Source organism: Schistocerca serialis, chromosome 3, assembly GCF_023864345.2.
Source record: "Schistocerca serialis cubense isolate TAMUIC-IGC-003099 chromosome 3, iqSchSeri2.2, whole genome shotgun sequence".
NCBI classification, from domain to species: Eukaryota; Metazoa; Arthropoda; class Insecta; order Orthoptera; family Acrididae; genus Schistocerca; species Schistocerca serialis.
In genome coordinates this window covers 213687358-213714642 of record NC_064640.1, presented here as the reverse complement: position 1 = coordinate 213714642, position 27285 = coordinate 213687358, and the positions used below count along the sequence as shown (strand labels likewise).

Below are 27285 nucleotides of genomic sequence, written 5' to 3'. Positions count from 1 at the left end.
TGTGATGTATAATCTGACACACAACATAATATTGACAAGCGAAATAATATAGCTAGACTTAGAAATATATAGATTCAAACCTATGAAAGCTGAGAATTTCAGCAGAACCATTTTCAGTGAAATAATGGAGCTGCATATCCTGATCCTCCAGATCGCCTGTCCAAAGTAACAGACGATAGTCTTCAAGTGATGTGAAATCAGCAGTTGACACAACAAATTTATCAGTTGCAGAGGGAACATCATGTATTTCCTCCATTTGGCCACGCATGTTAAATTGGCACCTGTACTGGAAAATGTGAGTCTTAATTGGTGCATCTCATTAAGAAAACATGCTTCATTCATAAAGTGAATGAAACTAGTGCATTTTAATTTCCCCACAAATACAAAATCTATATTAATAATCTTAAAGCTGTGATTTTCATGAATTAGAGTCAGTATCTATAATTTTTGTTAGTTGTAAAAATAATTCTTTATAATGTAACTACATTACAATAAGATATGATTAACAAAAGCAACTGAGGATCTTTTATTCAGTGCTTCATACAAAACAAGTGCAAATACAATCTACAATCAAACAGCAAATTAATTAGAAAAAATCCTCTCATGATTTTTAGATCTTACAGCATCTCACTGATAAAAATTCAGTCAGAGAACATGGATTACTAATTCAGGAACTTGAAATTTATCACCAGCACTATATATGCCCCTTCACCCCCACCCCCAAATACAAATGCACAACAGACACACAGCTAATATGATTTATATTATTGTATGTAAACCATGGAAAACTAATACCTGGAAAAACAAGTACAGAATCTATCAGAAATTTTAGTTCATAAATCTCATCAAACGAAGCTATAGAGCAATGAAAATACAGAGATCAACACCTACAGGTACACCACTTGAGCATCATTTATCACATTCAGCATTACAGATTTGAAGAATTTGACACTTTCCTGTACTGCAATGGAAAGTAAACATAGGGTAAAAGAAAATTTAAATTACCAACAGGAAATAAACAAAATTACAGAAAGTGTCCTACTGGCTGACATTCTCACTAGAAGGTGTCTGTTAGATTGTGAACATCCTCTTAGGTTGTATGGATTCCTGTTCTCAATTTTTTTCCTTTAGAAACCCTTTACAAGTTTCTTTCAGTATCCTTCTGAAATGTCCAACATATTATGATATCAAGAAGAGGATTTTCTTGGTCTAGCATCGAGGGCAGATATAAACATTTTTTGTTTTTGTTTTTTCAAATATTGGCACATGCTGCACAATACTGTTAAGACAAGCATCAACCTGATACTTGAATAGTTTTGTTTATAAAGCTTAATGTTAGTTTTGTTCTGTATGTTTGGTTCAAATGAATAAATTCGAATGCTATGACATTGTAAAACTCTGTTTTGTATTGTTTATTAACAATGTAAATTTATTAAAAGATTTTTTCACGATTTTTAAGATTTAGGTCCTTCATTTTTAACAGCTATTAAATCATGGGTTGAATTTGAGTGTGTTGTACGTCTATTTCAGATGAGTCACATGAAGAATGTCCAAAATCTATAACTACAGATGAAAACATCAAGAAAGTACACAATCTGATATTGGATAACTAGCAATTTAAGGTGCCTGAAGCAGTTGACAACATAGATGTATCATTTAAAGAATAGAGTACATTTCACATGACGAATTTACCATAAGAAAGCTTTTTGCAAGATTGTTGACATGTTTTTTTAGTGATAACTGTTTCTAAATGGCAAAATTGCAACAGCACACAAACTCATGAGGGGAAGTGGGTAGTTCTGAAGAAAAATAAAAGTAATGGCCTACATTTTCTATGATGCAAAAGCATTCTTCTGACTGATTACCTAACAGACCAAATAACATTGCAACAATTCATTGCAATGTGAATATTGCAACAATTCATGCTTCAAATCTCTTAGTTTTTCAACTGCCAAAGCAAATTTGTAGGCAAAAAATTTGTTCAGGCTTTTGTAATTTTTTCATACAGTTGATCTAGCAAACCTGCATGTTTATGGCCAGTTATTGTTTTCCAGTAACTGAAAAATACACACTATATTCAATTCTACATAACAATTACAGTCATACCAACATTTGATATAGCACATGAACAGCAGTCAGTAAACAGTGTAGAATTCTCCAAATGTTTGGGTGTACACATTTATGAAAACTTGTTCTGGCAGAAGCACAGTACTGAGCTTCTCAAACAGGGAAGTTCAGCTACTTTTGCTCCTCATAAACTGCTAATCTTGGAAACAAATGAAGCAATCTCCTGACATATTTTGCATCTTTCCACTCACTAATGTCTTATGGAATAATGTTATGCGATAACTCATATCTTAGAAAGAAGGCATTGATTGCACAAAAGCAAGCAGTAGGAAGAATAAAATGTGGTGTACACCCACAGACATCAAGTAGGTACCTATTCAATGAGCTAGGCATTTTAACTGCACAACACAATACATATATTCAATAATGAAATTCGTTATAAATAATCTAACACAATTGGAGAAGAATGGTCTATACAGAAAATTAACCTTTATTATCCAATATTAAAGCTTTCAGTAGCTCAGAAAAGAATTCAATATCCAGCAACAAAAATTTTTGATCATTTTTCCCGTAACGTAAAATGTCTGACAGGCCAGTAACGTAAAATGTCTGACAGGTATGAAAGGACATTTTAAATCTGACTTAAAACCATCTCCCCTGGACCACTCCTTCTATTCTATCAATGATTTTCTACTGAAAATTGGTAGCCAGATAAAATTTTAAAAAATCTTGTTTTTAAATGTAGAACTAAAACAATAATGCAGTCTCTAATGTTAAAACTAATTGTTTATACATATCCAGGAAACTGACTCATTACACATCACTTCAATAAAAGAATCAGTAAAATGCTCTATGGACATGTAACAACTATGCAAGTTTCTTAAATCAAAGTAATGAAAAAACATGTTAGAAAAGTTAAGAAATGAGTGGGCTGTAAAATAATAATACTAAGAATAATAATTCTCAGCCTATTTGTCTGCAAAGGTGTTTTGACAATAGAGAACTAAGAGATTTGAAGTATGAATAGATGCAATATCCATTATCCATTTACCAGATGTGCTATGCTCTGGCTTGCTTCATTCTGACATCTAAATGAATTTGTGGCTGGAAACCTATTTAATTCTAAGGTTATGAGTATGACAGCTGTAGACAAGTGTTTTTCAGACCTTCCAGAATCATAATACAGGAGGTTCACTCACTGGAGACAGCTTCATCAAAATGTGTTGGCATTGATGATTATTTTGAAAAACAACAATATTGAAAGGATAGATAACTACTCTCCACATAGAGGAAGCATTGAGTCGCAGACTGGAACATTGAAAAAGAACTTTCATAAGTAAGCTTTCAGACAAAGTTCTTCGTCCAAAACAGAAAACATGCACACACACATTCACAAAAGCACAACATAGAACACATGGCCAATAGCTCCAAGTACCCATGTGTGTATGAGGTGCGCTTATGTGAATATGTGTCTGTTTTCTATTTTGGAGGTAAGACTTTGTCCAAAAGGTTAATTATATTAGTAATCTTTTTCATTGTCCCTATCTGTGACTCAATGCCTCCCCTATGTGGTGAGTAGCAATCTATCCTTTCCATATCATTTTTATTCCATCTTGGACTTTCCATCATTTTATTATTTTGGAAATGTACACATTTGAGCTAAAAACATGCTCTTTCACTGCCAGGCTCAGAATTTCTCTCCTTGACCTCATATATTAGTTCTTCTCACACAGCTCACAGATTCCTCTAGATAAATGGTGGCTGGAGAGGTTTATCCTTCCCTCATATTTTCTTGTACCATTTCTCTGTCTCCATTATTTTATCTCCCATTTAAAGATTGTAGAGCTACTTTTATTGCTGTGGCTAGTATACATATATACTCAAGAGCCAAAGAAACTGGTACACCTGCCTAATACTGGGCCCATGCGAGCATACAGAAGTGCCGCACCATGATGTGGCATGGACTCGACTAATGTGTGAATATTGCTGGAGGGAACTGACACCATGAATCCTGCAGGGCTATCCATAAATCCCTAAGAGTACGAGAGGATGGAGATCTCTTCTGAACAGCATGTTGCAAGGCATGCCAGATATGCTCAATAATGTACATGTCTGGGGAAATTCCTGTAGCAGTTCTGGACTTATGGGGTGTCGCATTGTTGTGCTGGAATTGCCCAATGGATGTGAATAGAAGCAGGTGACCAAACAGGAAGCTTACATATGTGCCACCTGTCCGAGTCATATCTAGACATACAGGGGTCCCATACCACTCCAACTAGACATGCCCCACACCATTACAGAGCCTCCACCAGCTTGAACGGTCGCCTGCTGACATGCAGACTCCATATATTCATAAGGTTGTCTCCATACCCATACACGTCTATCCACCCAAATCAATTTTAAATGAGACTCCTATGACCAGTCATTAACAGTCAGTGTTGACGGGCCTAGGCAAAGCGTAAAGCTTTGTGTCATGTGGTCATCACGGGAACACAAGTGTGGGCCTTTGGCTCTGAAAGCCCAATGTTGATGACATTTCATTGAATGGGTCACAACACTTGTCGATGGCCCAGCAATGAAATCTGCAGCAAGTTGTCAAAGGGTTGCACTTCTGTCATGGTGAACAATTCTCTTCCATCATCTTTGGTCCCATTCTTGCAGTACCGTTTTCCAGCTGCAGTGATGTTGCAGATCTGATGTTTTACCAGATTCCTGATACTCATGGTAAATTAGGGAAATGGTCATATGGGAAAATCCCCACTTCATCACTACCTCAGAGATACTATGTCCTATCACTAATGCGCTGACTATAACACCACATTCAAACTCACTTAAATCTTGATAACCTGCCATTGTAGCAGCAGTAACTGATCTAACAACTGTGCCAGACACTTGTTGTCATATATAGACACTGACAAATGTAGCACTGTATTCTGCCTGTTTACATATCTGTATTTGAATATGCATTCCTGTACCAGTTCCTTTGGTGCTTCAGTGTATTTTATACTTATTTCAGCATAATCTACAGTTTAAATTGGACTACACAATTCTTCGAAGGTCAGCTGATGGCCAGACGGATATTTGAACTACTGCCCTTCTATAAGAGTGTCCAAGGCCTTATTGATATTTTGAGTTACATATGATTCAACAACAAAGACTCTTATTTGTTATCTCTAGGAATTAACTGACTATAATGGTATACTAAATACTTATGAGTAACAGATATACAGTGCCTATTTCCTAAACTGAGAGTTTTAGATATTACAGAATTTCGAGCATGCAAAGATGCAGTTTATGGAACTTGTATTCACTTGTCATATATCTAAAGTCTTTACATCAAAGCCAGATGGATGCATACAATAAATGTAATGATCCAGTAATCCATTATGTCGTAACTCTAACTCAAAGTACTATACTAAAATACTTCTTCATAAGATCGTACATTAGTGTGACTATGGTTTCATAAAATCTGAGTTAATCATTTTCAGGAACAAGACTAATGAATTGCTGCTTTTTTGAAACAGAGAGTACTGAGAACCCTTCCCTATGTTTCATGGTTGCAGAGTAAAGCTAATTAATTTATCATGGATAAAGTATTCTATACAGTACAGGCTGATTGACATATGAACTGATAGTGTTAGCATGTCATGAAATACTTAAGAAATTACACAGAGGAAGTGACTAAAGGATTACTGAGATATCTACTAAGAAATCACATATAAGGAAAAACAGACTCCATCAGAGTATCTACATGTTTATGAGTTTTGTCTTCCTTCTCCTTGTGTTTCATCCTGTAATATTCATTTATAAAACCATTTCTAGTTCACTCTCAGATATCTGATTCAGGCTACTGGAATGACTAAGGACAGGAACATTTAGCACAACAACTTTGTTCACTAACACTCACCATTTCCGAGGACCAAGAATAAACAGGTGAGCATTTAAAAGAAATACTGCCGTTATTGGCTGATCATCAGGCAGAGGATTTTCAATCACAACATACTCACTAGTGAGCATATTTAACAGAACTGTCTGAAAAATAAACACAAGATTCATAGTATATTCATCATTTTAAAAAAAAGTGCTATAATAACAACAATGCCAGTTTTCTCATCCACAATATGTGAAGCATACAGAAAAATTCAAGCTTTAGAATGTATTTAAAAGGCCAATGGTGTAGATAAATACAGGGTGATTCAGCTGCCCCTACCAATGTCATTTTATGCAACTCGCAATATTATTTTATTTATTTATTCATCCGTGGAACAATAAATATTGTATGGAGGTCGTCAGTTTACAACACATGAGCACGCATTTACATTTACAATGAAACAGGTATCTCATATTTTGTGTTGTTTCTATAACTAGTCATACACACATTTATAATTACATAATATTTTGGTGATAATGTCATATGTTGCTAATAATCTACATCTATGTTAAATATTCTTTTACAGTATAACAACTTTTACTTACTAAAAAGGTTTTAAGCTTTTGTCTGAAAGTGAAGGGCTCATTTATTTCTTTAATTTCTTGTGGTAATTTGTTATACAGTTTTATCCCATTATAAAATATACTTTTTTGTGTCTTTGCCTTGTTCTTTCTATCTAGATGGAGGTGGTGACAAGCTCTTGTTTCATGGTCATGTATTAGGCTGTTTGTGTTGTACATGTTGAGATTTTTCTTAATGAACATTATGTTCTGAAAGATATACTCACAAGAAACAGTTAGAATTCCTAGCTTTCTAAATAAATCTAGACAGTGGGCCCTGTTGTTGCTGTTTGTTATTATCCTTATGGCTCTTTTTTGTACTTTGAACACAGTTTGTATGTTACTGGCACTTGTTCCCCAAAACATGATCCCATAGCTGAGGACTGAGTGTAGATATCCGTAATATGTTATTTTAAGACAGGTATTATTGCATACCGGTGCAAGGATTGTAAGAGCATAGCATGCTGTGGATAATTTCTTTGCCAAAATGTTGACATGGTTTGTCCATTTCAGTTGGCTGTCTACATTCATCCCTAAGAATTTGGTACTTGTTATACATTCTAATTCATTATTATTAACTTTTATTCTAGTGGCATTGTGTTTTTTGTTCAATTGGAAGTTAATATAGTTAGTTTTCTTTACATTTAGGGTTACTTTATTTTTTAATGACCAGTTGTGGACATCATTGAGAGCCTCATTTGCTCTTTCTGACAGTTGTGTTGGATTTTCACCTGTTATTACTATGTTGCTGTCATCAGCAAAAAGTATTTTTTCTCCATGTCTGATACTTTGTGGGAAGTCGTTAATGTATATAAGAAACAATATTAGGCCTAATACACTTTCCTGTGGGACGCCTATATTCGCATTTTCTGGGTTAGACAGGTGTTTTATAAGGGAATTGTTTGAAACTTGTGACATCTCAACTCGTTGAACTCTGTTTTCCAAGTACGATTTGAAACACTTCTTTGTCACACCTCTTATTCCTATTTGCCCTAATTTATGAAGTAAGATTTTGTGGTCAACTGTATCAAAGGCCTTGGACAAGTCTAGAAAGATACCACTTACATTTTCACCTTTGTCCAGTGCTTCTAAAATTACTTTAGTGAACTGTGCTGTAGCAGATTGTGTGCCTTTTCTGGGCCTAAAACCAAATTGGTCATTGGAAAGAAGATTATATTTATTCAAGTAATTTAGCAGTCTCTTTTTGACTAGTATTTCTATTATTTTAGAAATGATAGACAGTATAGAGATTGGCCTGTAGTTCTCTACATTTTCCGCATCTCTGTTTTTAAGGATAGGTATAACTTTTGCTTGTTTTAGGCACTCCGGAAAGTATCCAGATTCGAAAGATTCATTAATTATGTCTGTTAATGGGCCCTTTATGGATTCTATACAATCTTTAATTACGCAGACTGGGATTTCATCAAGTCCTACTGAAGTTTTATTTTTTAGTTGGTGTACTACTAGTGCCACTTCCCTTTCTGTAGTTGGCAAGAGCACCATTGAGTTTGTTGGCTGGTTCTGAGTAGGTAAATCATACGTATCTGGAAATTTCTGCTGTAATTTTTTTGCAATACTACTGAAATATGAGTTTACAAAATCAGCTAATTTTTTGGGGTTACCTACTGGTACAGCTTTGTTTTTAATATGTGAATTGAGATCCTTTTTTAGCAGAGTTAGATGTTTCCTGTTTGACGATGTTCCAGGCTGCTTTGTCCTTGTTTTCAGCTTCAAATAATATTTTGTTGTTTGAAAGTTTTATTGCGGCTAGCAACACCTTTCTGTATATTTTCCTGTACTTTTTGTATAATTGCAGAACTTCTGGGTTAGATTGATTATTTTTTATGGAGTTGAGATATCTAAGAGTTTCTGAGGATTTTTTGATACCTGTAGTCACCCATTGATTTCTCTTTGTAGTTTTAATTTGATAAAGAGTTTTGGGAAACATCTCTTCAAATCCGAGTTTAAAAATTGACATGAACTTGATAAATTTCTGATTTGCATTGGTTTCTGCATAGACTTTCCTCCAATCTTCATATTCTAGCTGGGATTTAAACTGATACAGGGCTGATTTGGAAAACATTCTTTTGTATGTACAAAGTTTAGGAGGAGTTTCTACATGAATGTTAGTTTTTAAGATCTGGCAGAGGTGGTCTGATAGGCCCAGGTTTTGGAAAACAATATGACATTTTTTACTATCAAGAAGGTTGTATACCTGGAAGAATCCTGGAGATACTAAAAGGTATCAGATAGATTATATAATGATAAGACAGAGATTTAGGAACCAGGTTTTAAATTGTAAGACATTTCCTGGGGCAGATGTGGGTTCTGACCACAATCTATTGGTTATGAACTGCAGATTGAAACTGAAGAAACTGCAAAAAGATGGGAATTTAAGGAGATGGGACCTGGATAAACTGAAAGAACCAGAAGTTGTAGAGAATTTCAGGGAGAGCATAAGGGAACAATTGACAGGAATGGGGGAAAGAAATACAGTAGAAGAAGAATGGGTAGCTCTGAGGGATGAAGTAGTGAAGGCAGCAGACGATCAAGTAGGTAAAAAGACGAGGGCTAATAGAAATCCTTGGGTAACAGAAGAAATATTGAATTTAATTGATGAAAGGAGAAAATATAAAAATGCAGTAAATGAAGCAGGCAAACAGGAATACAAACGTTTCAAAAATGATATCGACAGGAAGTGCAAAATGGCTGAGCAGGGATGGCTAGAGGACAAATGTAAGGATGTAGAGGCTTGTCTCACTAGGGGTAAGATAGGTACTGCCTACAGGAAAATTAAAGAGACCTTTGGAGAGAAGAGAACCACTTGTATGAATATCAAGAGCTCAGATGGCAACCCAGTTCTAAGCAAAGAAGGGAAGGCAGAAAGGTGGAAGGAGTATATAGAGGGTTTATACAAGGGTGATGTACTTGAGGACAATATTATAGAAATGGAAGAGGATGTAGATGAAGGCGAAATGGGAGATAAGATACTGCGTGAAGAGTTTGACAGAGCACTGAAAGACCTGAGTCGAAACAAGGCCCCGGGAGCAGACAACATTCCATTAGAACTAATGATGGCCTCGGGAGAGCCAGTCATGACAAAACTCTACCATCTGGTGAGCACGATGTATGAGACAGGCGAAATACCCTCAGACTTCAAGAAGAATATAATAATTCCAATCCCAAAGAAAGCAGGTGTTGACAGATGTGAAAATTACCGAACTATCAGTTTAATAAGTCACGGCTGCAAAATACTAATGCGAATTCTTTACAGACGAATGGAAAAACTTGTACAAGCCGACCTCGGGGAAGATCAGTTTGGATTCCGTAGAAATGTTGGAACACGTGAGGCAATACTGACCTTACGACTTATCTTAGAAGAAAGATTAAGAAAAGGCAAAGCTACGTTTCTAGCATTTGTAGACTTAGAGAAAGCTTTTGACAATGTTAACTGGAATACTCTCTTTCAAATTCTGAAGGTGGCAGGGGTAAAATACAGGGAGCGAAAGGCTATTTACAATTTGTACAGAAACCAGATGGCAGTTATAAGAGTCGAGGGGCATGAAAGGGAAGCAGTGGTTGGGAAAGGAGTGAGACAGGGTTGTAGCCTCTCCCCAATGTTATTCAATCTGTATATTGAGCAAGCAGTAAAGGAAACAAAAGAAAAATTCAGAGTAGGTATTAAAATTCATGGAGAAGAAGTAAAAACTTTGAGGTTCGCCGATGACATTGTAATACTGTCAGAGACAGCAAAGGACTTGGAAGAGCAGTTGAACAGAATGGACAGTGTCTTGAAAGGAGGATATAAGATGAACATCAACAAAAGCGAAACGAGGATAATGGAATGTAGTCAAATTAAGTCGGGTGATGCTGAGGGAATTAGATTAGGAAATGAGACACTTAAAGTAGTAAAGGAGTTTTGCTATTTAGGGAGTAAAATAACCGATGATGGTCGAAGTAGAGAGGATATAAAATGTAGACTGGGAATGGCAAGGAAAGCGTTTCTGAAGAAGAGAAATTTGTTAACATCGAGTATAGATTTAAATGACAGGAAATCGTTTCTGAAAGTATTTGTATGGATTGTAGCCATGTATGGAAGTGAAACATGGACGATAACTAGTTTGGACAAGAAGAGAATAGAAGCTTTCGAAATGTGGTGCTACAGAAGAATGCTGAAGATAAGGTGGGTAGATCACGTAACTAATGAGGAGGTATTGAATAGGATTGGGGAGAAGAGAAGTTTGTGGCACAACTTGACTAGAAGAAGGGATCGGTTGGTAGGACATGTTTTGAGGCATCAAGGGATCACAAATTTAGCATTGGAGGGCAGCATGGAGGGTAAAAATCGTAGAGGGAGGCCAAGAGATGAATACTCTAAGCGGATTCAGAAGGATGTAGGTTGCAGTAGGTACTGGGAGATGAAGAAGCTTGCACAGGATAGAGTAGCATGGAGAGCTGCATCAAACCAGTCTCAGGACTGAAGACCACAACAACAACAACATCTGTAGCTACATGATCTATAGATGAGGAGGATTCTTTCGTTATTCTAGTTGGACAATTAACAAGGGAGGATATTCCATAACAGCTTAGAATATTCACATACATGTTGCTAGCCTTATCAGGCTTCATCATATTAATGTTTAAGTCACCACAGATAATTACATTTGCTTTTGGTCCAGAAACCTTGTCTAAGATTTGATTCAGTTTTGAGAAGAATATATCAATGTCTCTACTGGGAGAGCAGTACACACAAAATGTGACTAATTTTTTTGCTATGCCAGGTCCTATTATTTCAACAGGGGAAAGTTCGAAATGTTTGTCCTCACCTAGATCTAAAAGATCATACCTAACTTTAAATGACATACCTTTTTTTAACATAGATACATGAACCTCCACCATTCATTGAGATTCTGCTACAGTAACATGCAAGGTCAAATGAGGCTAATGCAATGTGTTCAATTTCCTTCCCTTTGCACCAGTGTTCAGTGATACACAAAATTTGGCTATCAAAATTTTCCAATTCTACTTCTAGCTGTTGTGGTTTGTTCTTTATGGCTTGAATGTTTTGGTGAAACACTGTTAGGCATTTGTTTTCACTTATCTTGGTGGCGCTTTTCCCTTTAGACCTGATGCTAAAAAATCCTTTAGATGAGCTGGTGGCATGGTTATTCTTCTGTTGATGAAAGTGGAGGTGAGTCTGTTGCCAGTTAGACTTGGAAGTTGGTGTATCTGAAGGTATCTGCCTTATGTTAGTCTTGTAACTGAGGCCAGGTACCAAAAATCCTTGTTGTAGATTCCTCCGCTTGCAAGCATTTATCTCTTTCCCTGTTATGTGCTGTTGTTCACTGCTTTGCCCCAGCAAAAATCCTGGCTTCTCAAGGGTGGCTGCCTTCTTCTGGTGTGATGACTGCTCCTATTACCACTACTGCTGCTGTGTGCTGTTGCAGTGAATGCCAGTGATTCTGGTTGCTTGGTTATTGATGTTGGAACTACTGCTTCTGATGTTGCTGTGACTGCTAATGATTCTGGTTGGTTGGTTTTTGATGCTGTAACTATTGCTTCTGTTGTTAGTTCTGCTGCTGCTAATGTTGGTTCAGTAGTAGGTTCCTCTGTTGCTACTGTTTTTTGGATGGTCAATTTGCGTGCTGCTCCTATTTTTGCTGGTGTTTCTGCTATTGGAGATTTGTACCATCCCAGTTCAGTGGCTGTCACTTTGTAATTGCATTTAATTGCTTCCCTTATTAAGTTTCCTAACCTGGCCTTTCCGTTTCTGTTAAGGTGAAGCCCATGTTTCGTAAAACATTCTCTGTAAAGTGTGCTTGAGTCAATTAATTTCACATTGCTGAATAGCCTACAACTACTTTTAAGTTTCGCATTAATTCTGTGAATTTCCTTATTCACACATGACCATTCAGGTAAATCATGCCTGTGGGTAAAGTTCACCAGTAAAATGTTTGTATTTGACAGTACTAGCAAAAGACTCAAGAGCTGTTTATACATTTTCATAGCATTGTTTTTGTAAATGTCTTTAGCTCCTGCGTACACTGTCCTGCTTGTCATAGTTATATTTTACGATGCTTTTCGTCACTTCTTTGAAACCAGCACCTGGTTTAACCATGCCTGTGACTGTCGTTGATTTACTATTTACTTGCAGTTCTTGAGAAATTCCTTTGGCATGACTGTCTCCAAAGACGTCGACTTTTGATTCTTTCTTCTTTGTCACACACGTCGGTTTTTGTTTATTTGTATTTTCACTTTGTTGCAAAACGTCGTATTTGTTTTTATCGCAAAATGTGACTGATTTTACGGAGTTTGTTATTCTTTTAGTGGACAAGTGATTACCTTTTAGCGACACTTTTCTCCACTCGGACGTTGTTTCACTGTCTTGCATCACTTCACTAGGGTTTTGCATATCCTTATTGCAGGCATCACTACTATTTGACAGAACACTGTACCTGTTTTTATCTGTAATTATAATTTCATTTGCTGCCTTTGATGCCTGTCTATCGCTTCCTTTCCGCTTCTCATAACTCACCAGGTTCCGGTTTTGTGGCTTTATTGTTTTATCATTTAGAATATGGCGCAACTTCTTCAGCTCACAGTTTTCATTAGTTATATGCGAAACCTCACGTCTTAGAACATCTACAACTTTTTGTAAACTTGAAATGCATTCGTTTAGTTTTTCGGTTTCACTTTTACAGTTTTCACAGGATTCCTTTTTTATGACAGAACAGTAACTTTTATTCACTCGCTCACTATGCATCACTACACTCGTCGCCATCTTCAGAAACCACATGCAAGATTTTCATATTTTCTCTCTCACTATAAGCAAACTCAAACAATTAGTCCCACAGGAAAATGAACAGGACCTTTTTTGTAGGAAATTTGATGTAGTTGAATTTTGTAGTGGGATACACTTTTGCTAGCACTTTTAGTTTTTGATTTACTCAAGAAAAAATACAAAAGTGGCCTTCAGACACACAGTCCTTCCTCACATTCAACCTGTCAAGATTTCTAGTACATTGTTCATGGCATTCACTCCTACCACTTTATAAAAATTTGTGACTGCCTGAATTATTTCCAACTCTTCAGTGACTGGCCTTATTATGCCACTGGTACAGTTGAGCACTTAGAAATTGTAAAATTGACATTTGTTTGAATATTACCTAACAATTTTGTGAATTTTAGCAGCATACAATAAACAATTGCATAATTGTATTCTTCAGACCTTCTGAATATGAAACTACCGTGCTTGAAAGGGTCACGTTTGGATCAAATTGCAGTTTAATTGGTTTTAGTGTAACATTTAAAAAAATCATCTTTCTTTCATTATTCTCAGAAGCACATTCAAATTAACAATGTTAATGAAATAGCCAACTATACTGGTGTCATAATAGATTAATTGATAAAGACTAAAAAAAAGGTTGAATATCAGGAATAGTTAGTGCATTTGGAAATTTTTGTACGATGGCAGGAAGGAGAGCCACTAACAACATACTAGAAATCCTGACTGGTGGGGGATGACTGTGGGGTTAGAGGTTTGTTTGAAGGTCACTTTAGCACATTTGTCTTGAATAACACAAAAACCATGGCCTAGTGTGAAAAAATATCCCAGTATAAAACTTAACTATATTAAAATTCCTACAAAAAGGCCTTGTTCATTTCTTCAAATAATTTGGGCATAGCAAGTGAGAAAATTTGAAAATCTCACACATGGTTTCTAAAGGCCATATATAAGATTGGGGGTTGCATAAAACAACACTTAAAAAGGGCAGCTGAATCACCCTCTATATTCTCACCTGACACGGAGGAGCAGGAGAACGTGAAGAAAATACATTTGTGAAATATGGAACTTCATTATGAATGTTCATTTATACTAACACATTTAATAAATTTTGGCTTATGTTCAACTCATCTGTAAAATAACTTCTCCATCATCTGACAAAACAAAATGGGGAAGATGCAGGAAAAAGTTAAGGTATTCATACATAAAGTAGCTTTGATGAAGCATATCATGTAGATTTTGGGAATCAAAGAAGGAAAATTAAATGAGGAAAGTAAACAAGAATGTTCTCGTGATGAGCATTTTAGACAGTCACATGACTCCAAGAAGTAATTAATTACCATCAGCTGGGGTAAAATTGTTCCACTTTCCCATCTCCTTTGACATGTTAACATCTGATTAGTTGGCAGAGTGCTGGTGAACTGAAGTATAATTTTTTTTTAGTATCTGTATCCCCTGTGTGACTAAATCAGGGTAGATGTTATCATAATTTAGAAACTGTTTATTGCTGCAATAATTTTTCAAAGTGTTCAGGTAGTGTTAGCATTACTTGGGGTGACATTGTCCCATGTGTTCAAATCTACTCACAGAAAGCCAAAATTGCACTGATCCCATGTTAAACTAACCAAACATCAATTGTGTATGTAATAGATCATTACTAAAGTTCAACGAATTGTTAAATTCCAAGCAGCGAAGTAAACAATTAAAAGAGATAAAATGTCAAAGAAAATACTAATTACTTTATTTTGTCAGGTCAATCATTTCCAAAGCATAAGACAATTTAAATGTTAACAAAAAGGATTACACAAAGCTATGCAGTTGAGGAGCAGAAAATAGGTTGTTCTTAGAAAATTTTTGGGTTGGTTTATTTTGTACGGCCTCCAGTAACACATCTTCTTAGCTTCAGTTAAGAATGTTAAATAGTCACTTTTTTCTGTAGCTGTTAAGATTGTGTCTTCTACCATGTCAACTTTATTTTTGTTCATTGCCAAAGTTTCAAGAAGCTTTTGTCTGTTTATGGAGACAATCCCAAGCCTTTGAATCTGGAGATAAAGATTTGGAAAATGTCCTCTTTTAGGCCGTTCAGTAGTTAATGAAACTCTTGTCAGCCTGGTAGGTAACAACATAAACAAAATTTCAGCCTTCTGGTGAAACTTAGCCCAAAACACAGGACAATATTATCCCATTGTGAAATATAGAGTTTATTTTCACCCAAATGAAAATTATGAATTTCATATTTTACACATCAGTCTAAACCTCTTATAAAAATTCAAATGACTTCTTTAACAGACTAACAGATGAAAGCTGGAACATCACTATTCTGCCTCAACTAAAAAGCCTTTTACGTAACAAGTGCCTATGTGGCAGCAGATTCTAGAACTACAGAAATGGTGGAAAAACAGTGCAGCTAGTGCTGCTACCTATTGTTTAACATAAGGGATATGGATATTCATTAAAGTATGTGCAATGCAAGGCATAGTAACTTGTTTTTCATCTGGGCCAATGTTACTTGCAAAGGGCCAATGTTAACTCAACTGATGATTTCAAGAAATACCACAAGAAATAACTATAAAACTGTGACTGTTTCATGTTGATGTACTACTCCATCAAGGGATCTGATAAATTTTCATTAAAATAAATCAAGATGGACAAGAGAAGTGTCAAACAAAAGAAGTTTCTGATGGACAAGAAGAAATGAGAATACAAGAAATCTTGCATTATAAATGAATTGCACATGTTTAAGCCCTTCATAATGAAATAACAATGATCAGAATGTAAGCAATGTTATGTACCCTATACTTTAAAACATACAAAAATATAAATAAATGTTTGTCACTGACATAAAGTAAGAGGTAAAAAAATAAAAAATTTGAGAGGGTGTATCCTCAGTGGCAATATTAGGTTAACACCTAATGTTAGGAACAGTTCTGGTCTGTTCATTTCATAAGAGAAAAAAGTTTGTCAGAATAGTCTGAAACATGATCAAAGTTGATCAAGTCACATTTATTTGTGTGATTATTGGTTTAGTTAACGTTCATGATTCCACTTCCTAGTGACTACCAAATACTAACAAACCAATAGTCTGACTTTAAGGCGATTATTAAGATATATGTCGCACAAAATACATTGGGTTATGCAGTGAGTGCTCATTGAGCTATAACCAACTATTCAGTACTTGCTATGTCATCTTTCCATACAGAAGTGACCTAATACTGCAGCAATGTAATAAGATGCAATGATACACCACATTGCATACAATATATACTTCACTGGCGATACAATTATTTCTACGTATCAGTAATACACATTAGGATAGTCCATGACAACAATTAAAATGGCAATTACAACTTAGCTCAAGACAAAAGTTGAGTAAAATTATATATTTTAGAGGATACATATTAAAATGTGAGGCATTACTTGTGTACAACAAAAGGGCTAAACAATCACCTATCAACATGTCATCAGAAGGAGTTATAAAAACTCATCAAAAGACATTAATTAAAGATAATTTCATATAATACAATGTAAAGCACTAAAAAATGTAACTGGAGTAAAAGATGGGCTGTGATTGGTGTTAAAAATTACGTTGCTGTATATAAGAAATGTTTACAGAGGGCCAGCCCTACATTTTGCCACATTTGTGGCAACCAGTGAAAGACCAAGGGGTGCATAATAAGATTTATAGTCAGAATTTCACCATGTGCAATGTGTGTGAACAAGAAAACAATATTGCAACCACAATAAGCAAGTCAGAACAAGTAAATAATAATAAAGAACCTACAGTCCATGATGTGACACAGAAATGATGCATGAATAATATTTCTTTTAACAAAACAAAAACTGATGTCAGTAACTATCAAAACAGTCTTTACAACCCTGTGAGTCTTTCAGAAGAGATACTGCCACTCAATGCAATTACAGATTGGCATGAGGTACATTATAGGAAAACAACTGCTCGTTGTAGTGATAAGGGAATCCCATCCACTACAGCAGAACAACAAACAAACAAACATGCATTAAATGACTTAAGATGTAGCTGTACAGCCAAAAATGCCTTATAAGGTAGCACTCCAGACACCTGTAGAGGAAGAAAGATAAATACCCCAATACCCCAATCACCTGCCATGAAATTCAAGTGCCAGAGACAGAAAATAATCTGATAATAAGCACTGATGAGGAACAAGGAGTGCTATATGGAGTGAAAATGGTGCAACAACTAAAAATCTAAACAAATATCTTGACAAAATATTTCCATGCTATACCAATTATCACTAGAAACTAAGCGTGTAAATATTAGTTTCAAGATCAATGTTGATTTCCATCTTAAGGACAAGCTAGTGGGCATTGTCATATTGCCCAAGAAAGTTGGAATAAAGCATTTGTTTATTCTGGACATCAACCAGTGCCCCAGTAAAATAAGTTTGAAATAAAAAATCAGGGCCACAGAATATCATACAGAAAGGATATTAATGTTGACAGTAATATGACTTTCAGCGTAGCAAGTTTTAATGTGCAGTGTTTAAGAACCAAGGTGAACCTTTTATCATTCTTTATAGAAGATGTGAAACCAGATGTTTTATGTATCTGTGAGCAATGGTTGACAGAAGCAGAAGGTGGCTGTTACAGATCTTTTGAATATTTAGATATGGTAAATGCATGGTATCAAACTACTACCACTCATGGTGATGTGACAGTGTATGTAAAAAAAAAAAAAAAAAAAATAGTAGTGTAAAGGGAATCAATTTTAAATTTTTTTGTGCAGATCTGGATCTTGAAGTGGCTCTCATTGTTAACTCTGTGTGCCATTCACCAGAGTGTACCTTTGAAAACTTTATTGCGTGGATGGAGAACTGTTTATCTTACTTTACATGCCTTAAGTCTAAAACTGCATTGTATGGTGACCCCATCATATATATAGGTGGTGGAAGTGGTAAAGAGAGGCTCTTTGTGAGCTTAATAAATAGCTATGGGATGCTTGTAGCAAATTGTTCCCCAACAATGAGTGATACCTGGTGAGACACAGCTACCACCGACTTCAGTACATGGAATTATAATATAATTGTAGTTGAACCTATGATTGCACATCGCAGCACATTAGTAATGGAACTCGGTATGGAGAACAAAAGTAAATTGCAACTATTCATATGGTACTCAAGTCACACATTCAGTAAAAGGATTATTGAAGAAGAGCAGCATAAAATTGCAGAAATGTGGACCAGTGACTCATTAGAATGTCTATTCCAAAGCTTATTGATGAAATTTGATGACATATTCCTAATAATCCCCAAGAATAATCCTATAGAGAAAACAAAAGAATAGGAGAAACCTATTAAAGAGCTAGATAAATTAAAATGCATTGTCATAACGATCAGGGACTGGATGAAGACAGCTTTAGATCTTCCAATTACAGACTTACAAACTTACTCCATTCTAACTACTTAAGAGCTAAGAGAATTTACACAAAGGAAGTAGAGGATGCAAAAACGAAATACAATCACAGGTGTATTAAAGAGGCTCACAACTCATGTAAAGCAACTTGGAATCTGGTAAATGGGCACAGAAGAAAGCCTAACTCTGCATTAAATTCGTATAGTTCTGATGTCTTCAGTCAGTACTTAGAACAGTGAAAAATACTATAAGTGAAATACCACACATGGGATTAGATCCTAAAACTCATATAGGAAATTTACACTGTTGCACAATTAAAAAGTGGAATGAAGTGCATCCTAAAACACAGTAAAAACAGTGAATTCATATAAGCACTCAGAGAATGCAGATATCTATGACATGTACTGCACAATCCTGAAGAATATCATTTACCATTTACCATTACCCATAGTAATAAATAAATGTTTATCCTTTGGTGTTATCCCAGAATTCCAAAAAACTGGCACAGACAGTACCAGCCTACAAAAAAGGGGACCAGTTCAAAGCGTCAAGTTTCAGACCAATTTTAGTTACAGTTATGGAGTCTGGGCTGAAACACCAGATAAGTTACTTTGAAGTTACTTTGAAGATAGTAAAATCTTTCGGGACACACAGCACAATTTTGAAAAGGAAAGCCAACAATTATAGCAGCACTGATTTTAATTCCAAAGATAAGACAGGGGTTCAAGGACAGAGAAAGTGACCTCAGCAAGGCATTTGACTGTATCTTGCACAAGATACTGCTCAATAAGCTAAAGTGTTGTGGTGTTGGAGATGTTGTTCTGGTAACTCTTCAGTCTTATTTTGAAAACTGATGGCAGGTAGTATCAGTCCATGGATAAATCTTCCAAGAACAAAAACTGGAGTGTAGCATACTCCATGGATATGTCATAAGACCTCTCCTTTCCCTATTTTTGTCAATGATGCATGTTATAATAACCACATTTTACATTTTGATGATGACACTACCTTTTTTATTGAAGGAAAATCTGCTGTACAGCTCTCCTAGAAACAGATGTGCTCTTTAAAAAAATTAAAAAGTACTTCATAAAAAAGAAAAAAGAAGAAAAAAGAAACAGTATATTCTTTTAACAGATAGACAATTGGATTTCATATCATAGGATTTATTTTATTTGCATTTGGAAGTTTCAGCATTGCTGTCTTCTGCATCTTGGGACTGGGTTGACAATTTATCCTGCCCAATATCAAACTGGGTCCATGCAAATGCTGTCAGTGGTCAATGTTGAAGTTTCAATGGCTTTCTTCTCAATCTACAATAATGGATGATGACATCATTAACATGTTGTGATTAACCTCACAATCAAACAACTGGATGATACTACACTGGCAGTATTGGAAAATGGATTAAATTTTGCCCCGACATCCAGGAATGTTCCCATTACAGAATTCATTTCCGCCATTGAACAAGCAGTGTCCAGGTTTCCTGACGATCTGGCTGATGTTGTATCAGGTGCCACTCCTCACAATGTAACCTCCTTGCACGAAGGATCTGTGATCCGGTCCATCAGAGAAGACCAGAATTTAGTAATTCTACCAGTGGACAAGGGCAAGGCAATGGTTCTTCTTTCATGATATTATTATGTGGGTAAAATGGATCTTTTGCATGCAGAATTGGCATATCGAAGATTACAGAATGATCCAAGTGAAACTATAAAATACAAGACACTTTCACTTCTGAAGAAGAGTTCATTATCTGACAATGTTCTTAACGGACTTTGACCTGGTGCTGCAGTCCCACCAAGATTACACAGTTTGCCTAAGGTACACAAGCAAGAAGTTCCTCTTCGGCCTATTGTTAGCAATTTGGGCACTCCGACTTGCAACATAGCCAAGTATTAACATCCAGTCTCAGCCCTCATGTCATAAAATGTGAACATTACGTTTCCAATTCTCTTGTTTTTATTCAGCGTTTGAATTCTTAGTGTCTCAGTCCCATGGATTTGCTCATTAGCTTTGATGGTGCGTCACTTTTTACCAGAGTTACTCTCAAAGATTCTTTGCAGTTAATTGATGAAAAATTGGTCGAAGAAACAACTAAGCTTTGTCACCATGTGCCGATGTGTCAATGTATTTTTTATTTAATGACAAATACTTTGAACAAACTGACGGAGTGAGTATCTGAAATCCATTATCCCCCATAGTTGCCAATTTGTTTAGGGAAGATTTTGAGGACATGGCATTGAAGATGGTGTTCTTGAACCCAACTTGTTTTTCGAGACATGTCAGCAATACGTTTATGGTATGGCCACATGGGAGGGATGCTCTGAATCATTTCCTAGATCATTTTAACAGTCTGCATCCCAATATTAAGTTCATAATGGAAGTTTAAAAGGATGGATAACTTCCATTTTTATATGTCTTAGTCTACAGGAGGTAAGATGAGATACAAGGGTGCAGTGTTTATTGTAAGTCCACGCATACAAACCAATACCTTCATGCATCAAGTTGTCATCCATTATACCAATGCAACGGGGTCCTACATACACTGGTAAGAACAGCTTACACCATCTCAGATGCAGATAGTTTGACACAAGAACTAGATCATCTAAAAGCTGTGTTCAAGCAGAATGATTATGTCAACAATCAGATCTGTCATGCTCTACACATTGGACCTTTGTGGGAACCAACTGAAGATACAAGCAGATCAGGGCATTCCTACTTTTTGTGGGAAGCACATCTTCAAGAAAAGGAAGAATTTTAAAGAAATTTGATATTCAAAGTCTATTCTGTCTGCCAGCTAAGACTAGAGCTCTGCTAGGCTCAGTGAAGGACAATTTGCATTTGAGGAAGCCCAATGTCTACAAAATTCCTTGCCATTGCAGGAAAGCCTGTATTGGGCACATGATTCGAACAGTCCAGGATTGATGCTCGGAGCACCATCGCCACATGCATTCATTTCAGCCAGAAAAATCTGCAGTTGTAGACATTGTCTTACTGAAGGACATAAAATGTTGTATCATGAGACACAAGGGGTTGCCCTGTGTCATATTACTGAGACTGTGTAGTGAAAGGAGCCATTGAAATCTGGCTGTCTGACACTAATATAAACAGAGATGAGGGGTATCCTTTAAGCAAGAGTTGTAATCCTGTTTTGGTTGATAATAAAAAGCAACAGTCTACATTTTCATCACCAAAAGCTGTCAATAGCGTTTTATATCAGTTTATCATTTCTACAAGTTTTCACCACTGGTGCACTGTTGTGCCTTGTGCTAGAGGGCAGTTATATCCGCACACAAGTGGTGGACCTACAGCCAGTGTATGAAGGAGCTGCCGTAATGTGTTTGATTTCAGTTCTGGTGAGTTAGTGTGACACCTTACTCACCTGGAAATGGTGGCCAGGTGAACTTCTGAAATATTGTGTCATGATGATGATATACTCCAGCTGGAGACCTGACATGAATATCATCAATTACTATGCTGGGAAAGTTTATGGAGCCACACTTTGTTTCCATGTTAGAACTCATTTCCTCCAATGAGTATGAATGAGATCATATTTTAAATTTTCACAATCACCATGTATGGTCAGATGTCAATCATCACACAGCTGTTGAAGCAAGTCACCAACAAAGATTTTCTGTCAGTGTTTAAGCCAGCATTGTTGGTGACTGTTTGGTAGGGCCTCAGTAACTTCCACCCAGGCTCTATGAACAAAGTTATCATAATTTCATAGAGAATGTTGTACCTGATCTCTTAGCAGATGTGCCTCTAGCTGTGTGACAAAACATGTACTTCATGCATAATGGAGCAACTCCTCATTTGGGTCCCAATGTCCATTTGCTTCTAAATAATAGATCTGCTTAAAGATGGATACATAGAGATGGACCAATCGCCTGGTCTTCATGTTCTCTGGACCTAAATCCATTGGACTATTACTTATGGGGGCATTTGAAAGCTCTTGTGTATGGAACACAAGTACAAGATGTTCCGAGTCTCCATGCCCATGTTATGCAAGGCTGCAAAACCTTATGCAATACTCCAGGGATACATCAGCACATCTGAGATTCAATACAATGGCAGGTTGATTCATGTATCAATGCCCACAGAGGCATATTGAACATCTCCTGTAAGAAAGAGTTGCACGTGGTATACTAGTGTGTTCTGTTCATGTGTATTTTCCATAATCAATGATTTGGAGAAAATGCGTTGTAACATGATGGAAACAGATGGTTTCAAGACCCATGTTTATATAACATAATTTCTTCATTTACATGTGAGGAATGTGTCCTGCAATTCGTGCCATACATTTTTCTTACACACTGTATTATTATGACATCCGCTACAAGAGGAATGTTGAAATATTTATACCAAGCTGTCAACTGTCTGGAACACAAGATAGTTTCCCAATGGTTGCTCAAAAAATGTTCAATGCACTGCCTTGACAAGTGGAATTTCTGCTGCCTGGATTATTCAAAAGAAAAACTGCACAGGACTTGAAATGCCATCCATCAAACCCTATTTGAGAATTTTTCAACAGTGACCAAAGTGACTGAACTAAATGATATTGTCCTTATTGTGAAAAATATTCCTTATGTGTTATTTGAAAAATTGCAAACAACACATATGTATATGTGTTTCGTGCTGTCTGTCCATCCATGACTACTAAATGATGCAGATATAGCAATAAAGTAATAAAGACACCAATTCTGCTGGAGAGAGCAGAACTGAGAGACCTGTTAAGCACACACACCTGAGCAAAATTGTTGTGTTTGCTGTACTAACAGTGAAAGCAAACTGTTAATGTTTTGCATGCACAATGGGCAATGGAAGACTGATGGACAAAAGATGCCCAGAGAACCCAAGATATCCTTGGTGATCCTGCCCTCTGATTTAATCAAGTGATTAACTGATGTTCTGAATGATGACCAACTGACTTACACCCAACAAAACTCAGATGACTGACTATGCAGGTTAGCTGAGGATGACGTCAGCTGTGAGTATGACAAGAATGGCTGGTATGGCTGAGAACAAGTAGTAGAAGAAGGATCATGGTATGCTCACACCGCAGATGGTGCACTGTAGTTGACAAATGACCGTAGGATTATTGACAGCACAATAGCAACCTGGTGGCATATGCTCCCCCCTCCCCACAATCTCTCTCTCCTTCCTCCACACATCTAACACAAGGACGATGGCTCACTGGAGATCATCAATGAGCTAGCAGACAATTCTTTCTTTGAGGTCAATGTGAAGTGGCTTAACAATAACATACTGCTGGAGGTTCTGGTTCAATACTTGTAGAGCTATAAGGCTGTCAAGCTTTTTCTTGACAAGAATGTCATCCCAGCATTAGAGATGGAGCACATGAAGAAGACTCAAGGTACTCCTATATGGATTGCTGTGGTGGTATATATGGTCCAGAAGGGATTGCTATATACTGGGTTTGGAGATATAGTGATAGAGCTACTTGACTGGACTGATAAGAGACTGCTACTGTTCCTTTTGGTAACTGGTATGGCTGGGTAAAAGTAGTAGAAGTAGGATTTGCAAAAAATCTTCAAGCTGATCAAGTTCTTGGGCTACCAGCTTAGGCTGATCTTCTTCCAGCAGAACCTAACACAAAGGCTCAGAACTCAAATCAGTATAAAATATAAAAGTAAAGCATCACATTCATTTTCTAGTTCACCCACTAAGTTAATTTAGCTTTCTAAGTTTATATAATTATATTACATACTTCTGATGAAATACCAATACCATACTATAAATTATAGCAGTGTTCTATTTACTGTTTATTTGTTATGAGTTTCCTATACATATAACCAGTTATTTAAAACTGTATAAACTGTGATAGTAAAATTCTAATTCTGATACAACATCCTTACTGATAGTTTTCTCATATATCTTATAACTTTTTTGGTATGAATTCTTGAATGACAATCTAACATTTCTTTAATTAAAGTGATTTGACTGTAAATACCTGACTGAATCTTAAAGTTAATCTTATACAAAAAAATAGCCTCAGAAAAGTGCTGTAAGGTCAGCCATTTCACTTTAATCAGCTTCTATTTTATATGTAAGGAATTTTATCAGCTGTAATCTATTGCTAACACATAATTTATATTTACACAAACCTGGTTGTTGTTAGTAAATGCTGCAGCAAAACGATTATCAGGGCTCAAAATCATTTGCTGCATTATTCCTTGTATTCCTGGGTTCACTTCTCTTGTAAGATCACTTGTTGACAAATCCCAAGTGATAAACTTATTTGAAATTGAGACAATGTACCGAAAGTCAGATGTTAAACAAAATCCAAACACAGCAAACTGGTGGCCCTCTAGAGAATACTGTAACACATTCACATAAAACCAGATATAACTAAGAATCCTTCTATATCACCATAGCAAAAGATCGCAATTATCATTAATGGAATATGCAAATGACAATATAACAAGAGATAAATTGTGATATAATAATGTGGTAGCAGTAAATAAGAGAACAATTTTGTTTTTGGAAATTAGTGGTAACAATATTAAATACATTATATTCAATTAAAATAATTTTACTCAGGGCCCCATTTGATTAGAAATATAAAGACACTCTGGACAAATTTATTTGTCACATAAATAATGTTAGCAAAATGCTCTAGTTGTTGTTGTTGCCATGGTCTTCAGTCCAGAGACTGGTTTGATGCAGCTCTCTATACTATTCTATCCTGTGCAAGTCTCTTCATCTCCAAATAACTACTGTAACCTACATCCTTCTGAATCTGCTTGGCAGTGCATTCATCTCTTGTTCTTCCTCTATGATTTTTACCGTCCACACTTCCCTCCAATACCAAATTAGTGATCCATTGATGCCTCAGAACATGTCCTACCAACCAGTCCCTTCTTCTAGTTAAGTTGTGCCACAAATTACTCTTCTCCCAAATTCTATTCAGTACCTCCTCATTATTTACTTGATCCAGCCATCTAATTTGCAGCATTCTACTGTAGCACCATATTTTGAAAGCTTCTATTCTCTTCATGTCTACAGTGTTTATCATCCATGTTTCACTTCCATACATGGCTACACTCCATACAAGTACTTTCAGAAAAAACTTTCTAACATTTAACTCTGTAATCAATGTTAACAAATTTCTCTTCTTCAGAAATGCCAGTGTAGATTTAATATTCTCTCTACTTTGACCATCATCAGTTATTTTGCACCCCAAATAGCAAAACTCATCTACTACTTTAAGTGTCTCATTTCCTAATCTAATTCCCTTGGCATCACCTGATTTAATTCAACTTAATGTTCATCTTATGTCCTCTTTTCAAGACACTGTCCACTCCATTCAGCTGCTCCTCCAGGTCCTTTGCTGTCTCTAATAAAATTACAATCTTGTTGGCAAACCTCAAAGTATGTATTTCTTCTCCATGGATTTTAATTCCTACTCTATCTTTCTTTTCTGTTGTTTCCTTTACTGCTTGCTCAATATACAGATTGAATAATATTGGAGATAGGCTTGTAGCCTATCTCACTCCATTCTCAACCACTGCCATCTGGTTTCTGTAAAAATTGTAAACAGCCTTTCGCTCCCTATATTTTACACCTGCCACATTCAGAATTTGAAAAGAGTATTCCAGTCAACCTTGTCAAAAGCTTTCTCTAAGTATACAAATGCTAGAAATGTAAGTTTGCCTTTCCTTAACTTGTCTTCTAAGATAAGTTGTAGAGTCAGTATTGCCTCGAATGTTCCCACACAGAATCCAAACTGATTCTCCCTTTGGTCAACTTCTACCAGTTTTTCCAATTGTTTGTGAATAATTCATGTTAGTATTTTGCAACCATGGCTTATTAAACTGATAGTTCAGTAATTTTCACACCTGTCAACACCTGCTTTCCATTTGCTAGTCGACTGTATTTTCTGGTCAATAAAGAGTATTGAATGGATTGTTGGTCTCGATCCTAGGGCAAAAAGATTGCTGCTATGTGAATGCTAGCTTGTCCAAGCTAAGAAGACCTAAACACATATAGTAAATTTTAGTGGATGTTCAAAACACAAGGAATCAGCAATATAAATTATGTGTCCTACAATTGATAACAAAACCTGGCCTCACTTGCTTCAACACAGTCTCCAAAACTACCAAAACTTTATCTATGTATAAATTGAAATCACAATGGCAAAATTCATCAAATGTAAATTATATTGTGCAGTGAAAAAGTTTAAGAGAATCATAACAAAGGAAACATCATAACAAATCTGATGTTAAACAGTATAAATGATAAACTTTGTCTGCATAAAATATTAATCTGTGTTATATGTTAAAAACAATGAATAGTAACTAAATCCTTGTAGGTCAATAATAATACTGGAGCAAGTTATCTCAGTTACTAAATTTATGGGTAGAACAAGGTTAATTATAATTTTTTCTATTGTAAAAACCAAAACAAAAGAACAACTGAGAGGAGGGAAAGACTACACATGTAAAGTAATTGATAACCTAACAAGACTACTGGGTCATGGCAAACAGCAGGCACTTCTAGGAATTCACACAGTTCAGACAGGGCAACAGTTT

General features: G+C 36.1%; 1 protein-coding gene across 1 annotated transcript in view; it reads right to left on the bottom strand.

The window, feature by feature from the left end:
* LOC126470752 (NACHT and WD repeat domain-containing protein 2) overlaps positions 1-27285 on the bottom strand; it is a 312185-nt gene that overhangs the window by 90121 nt on the left and 194779 nt on the right. The window contains exons 17-19 of the mRNA XM_050098758.1: positions 24859-25071; positions 5975-6099; positions 81-281 (exon numbers count right to left, since the gene is read on the bottom strand). Of these exons, the coding sequence (XP_049954715.1) occupies positions 81-281; positions 5975-6099; positions 24859-25071 (539 nt within the window). The remainder of the gene's footprint in view (positions 1-80; positions 282-5974; positions 6100-24858; positions 25072-27285) is intronic.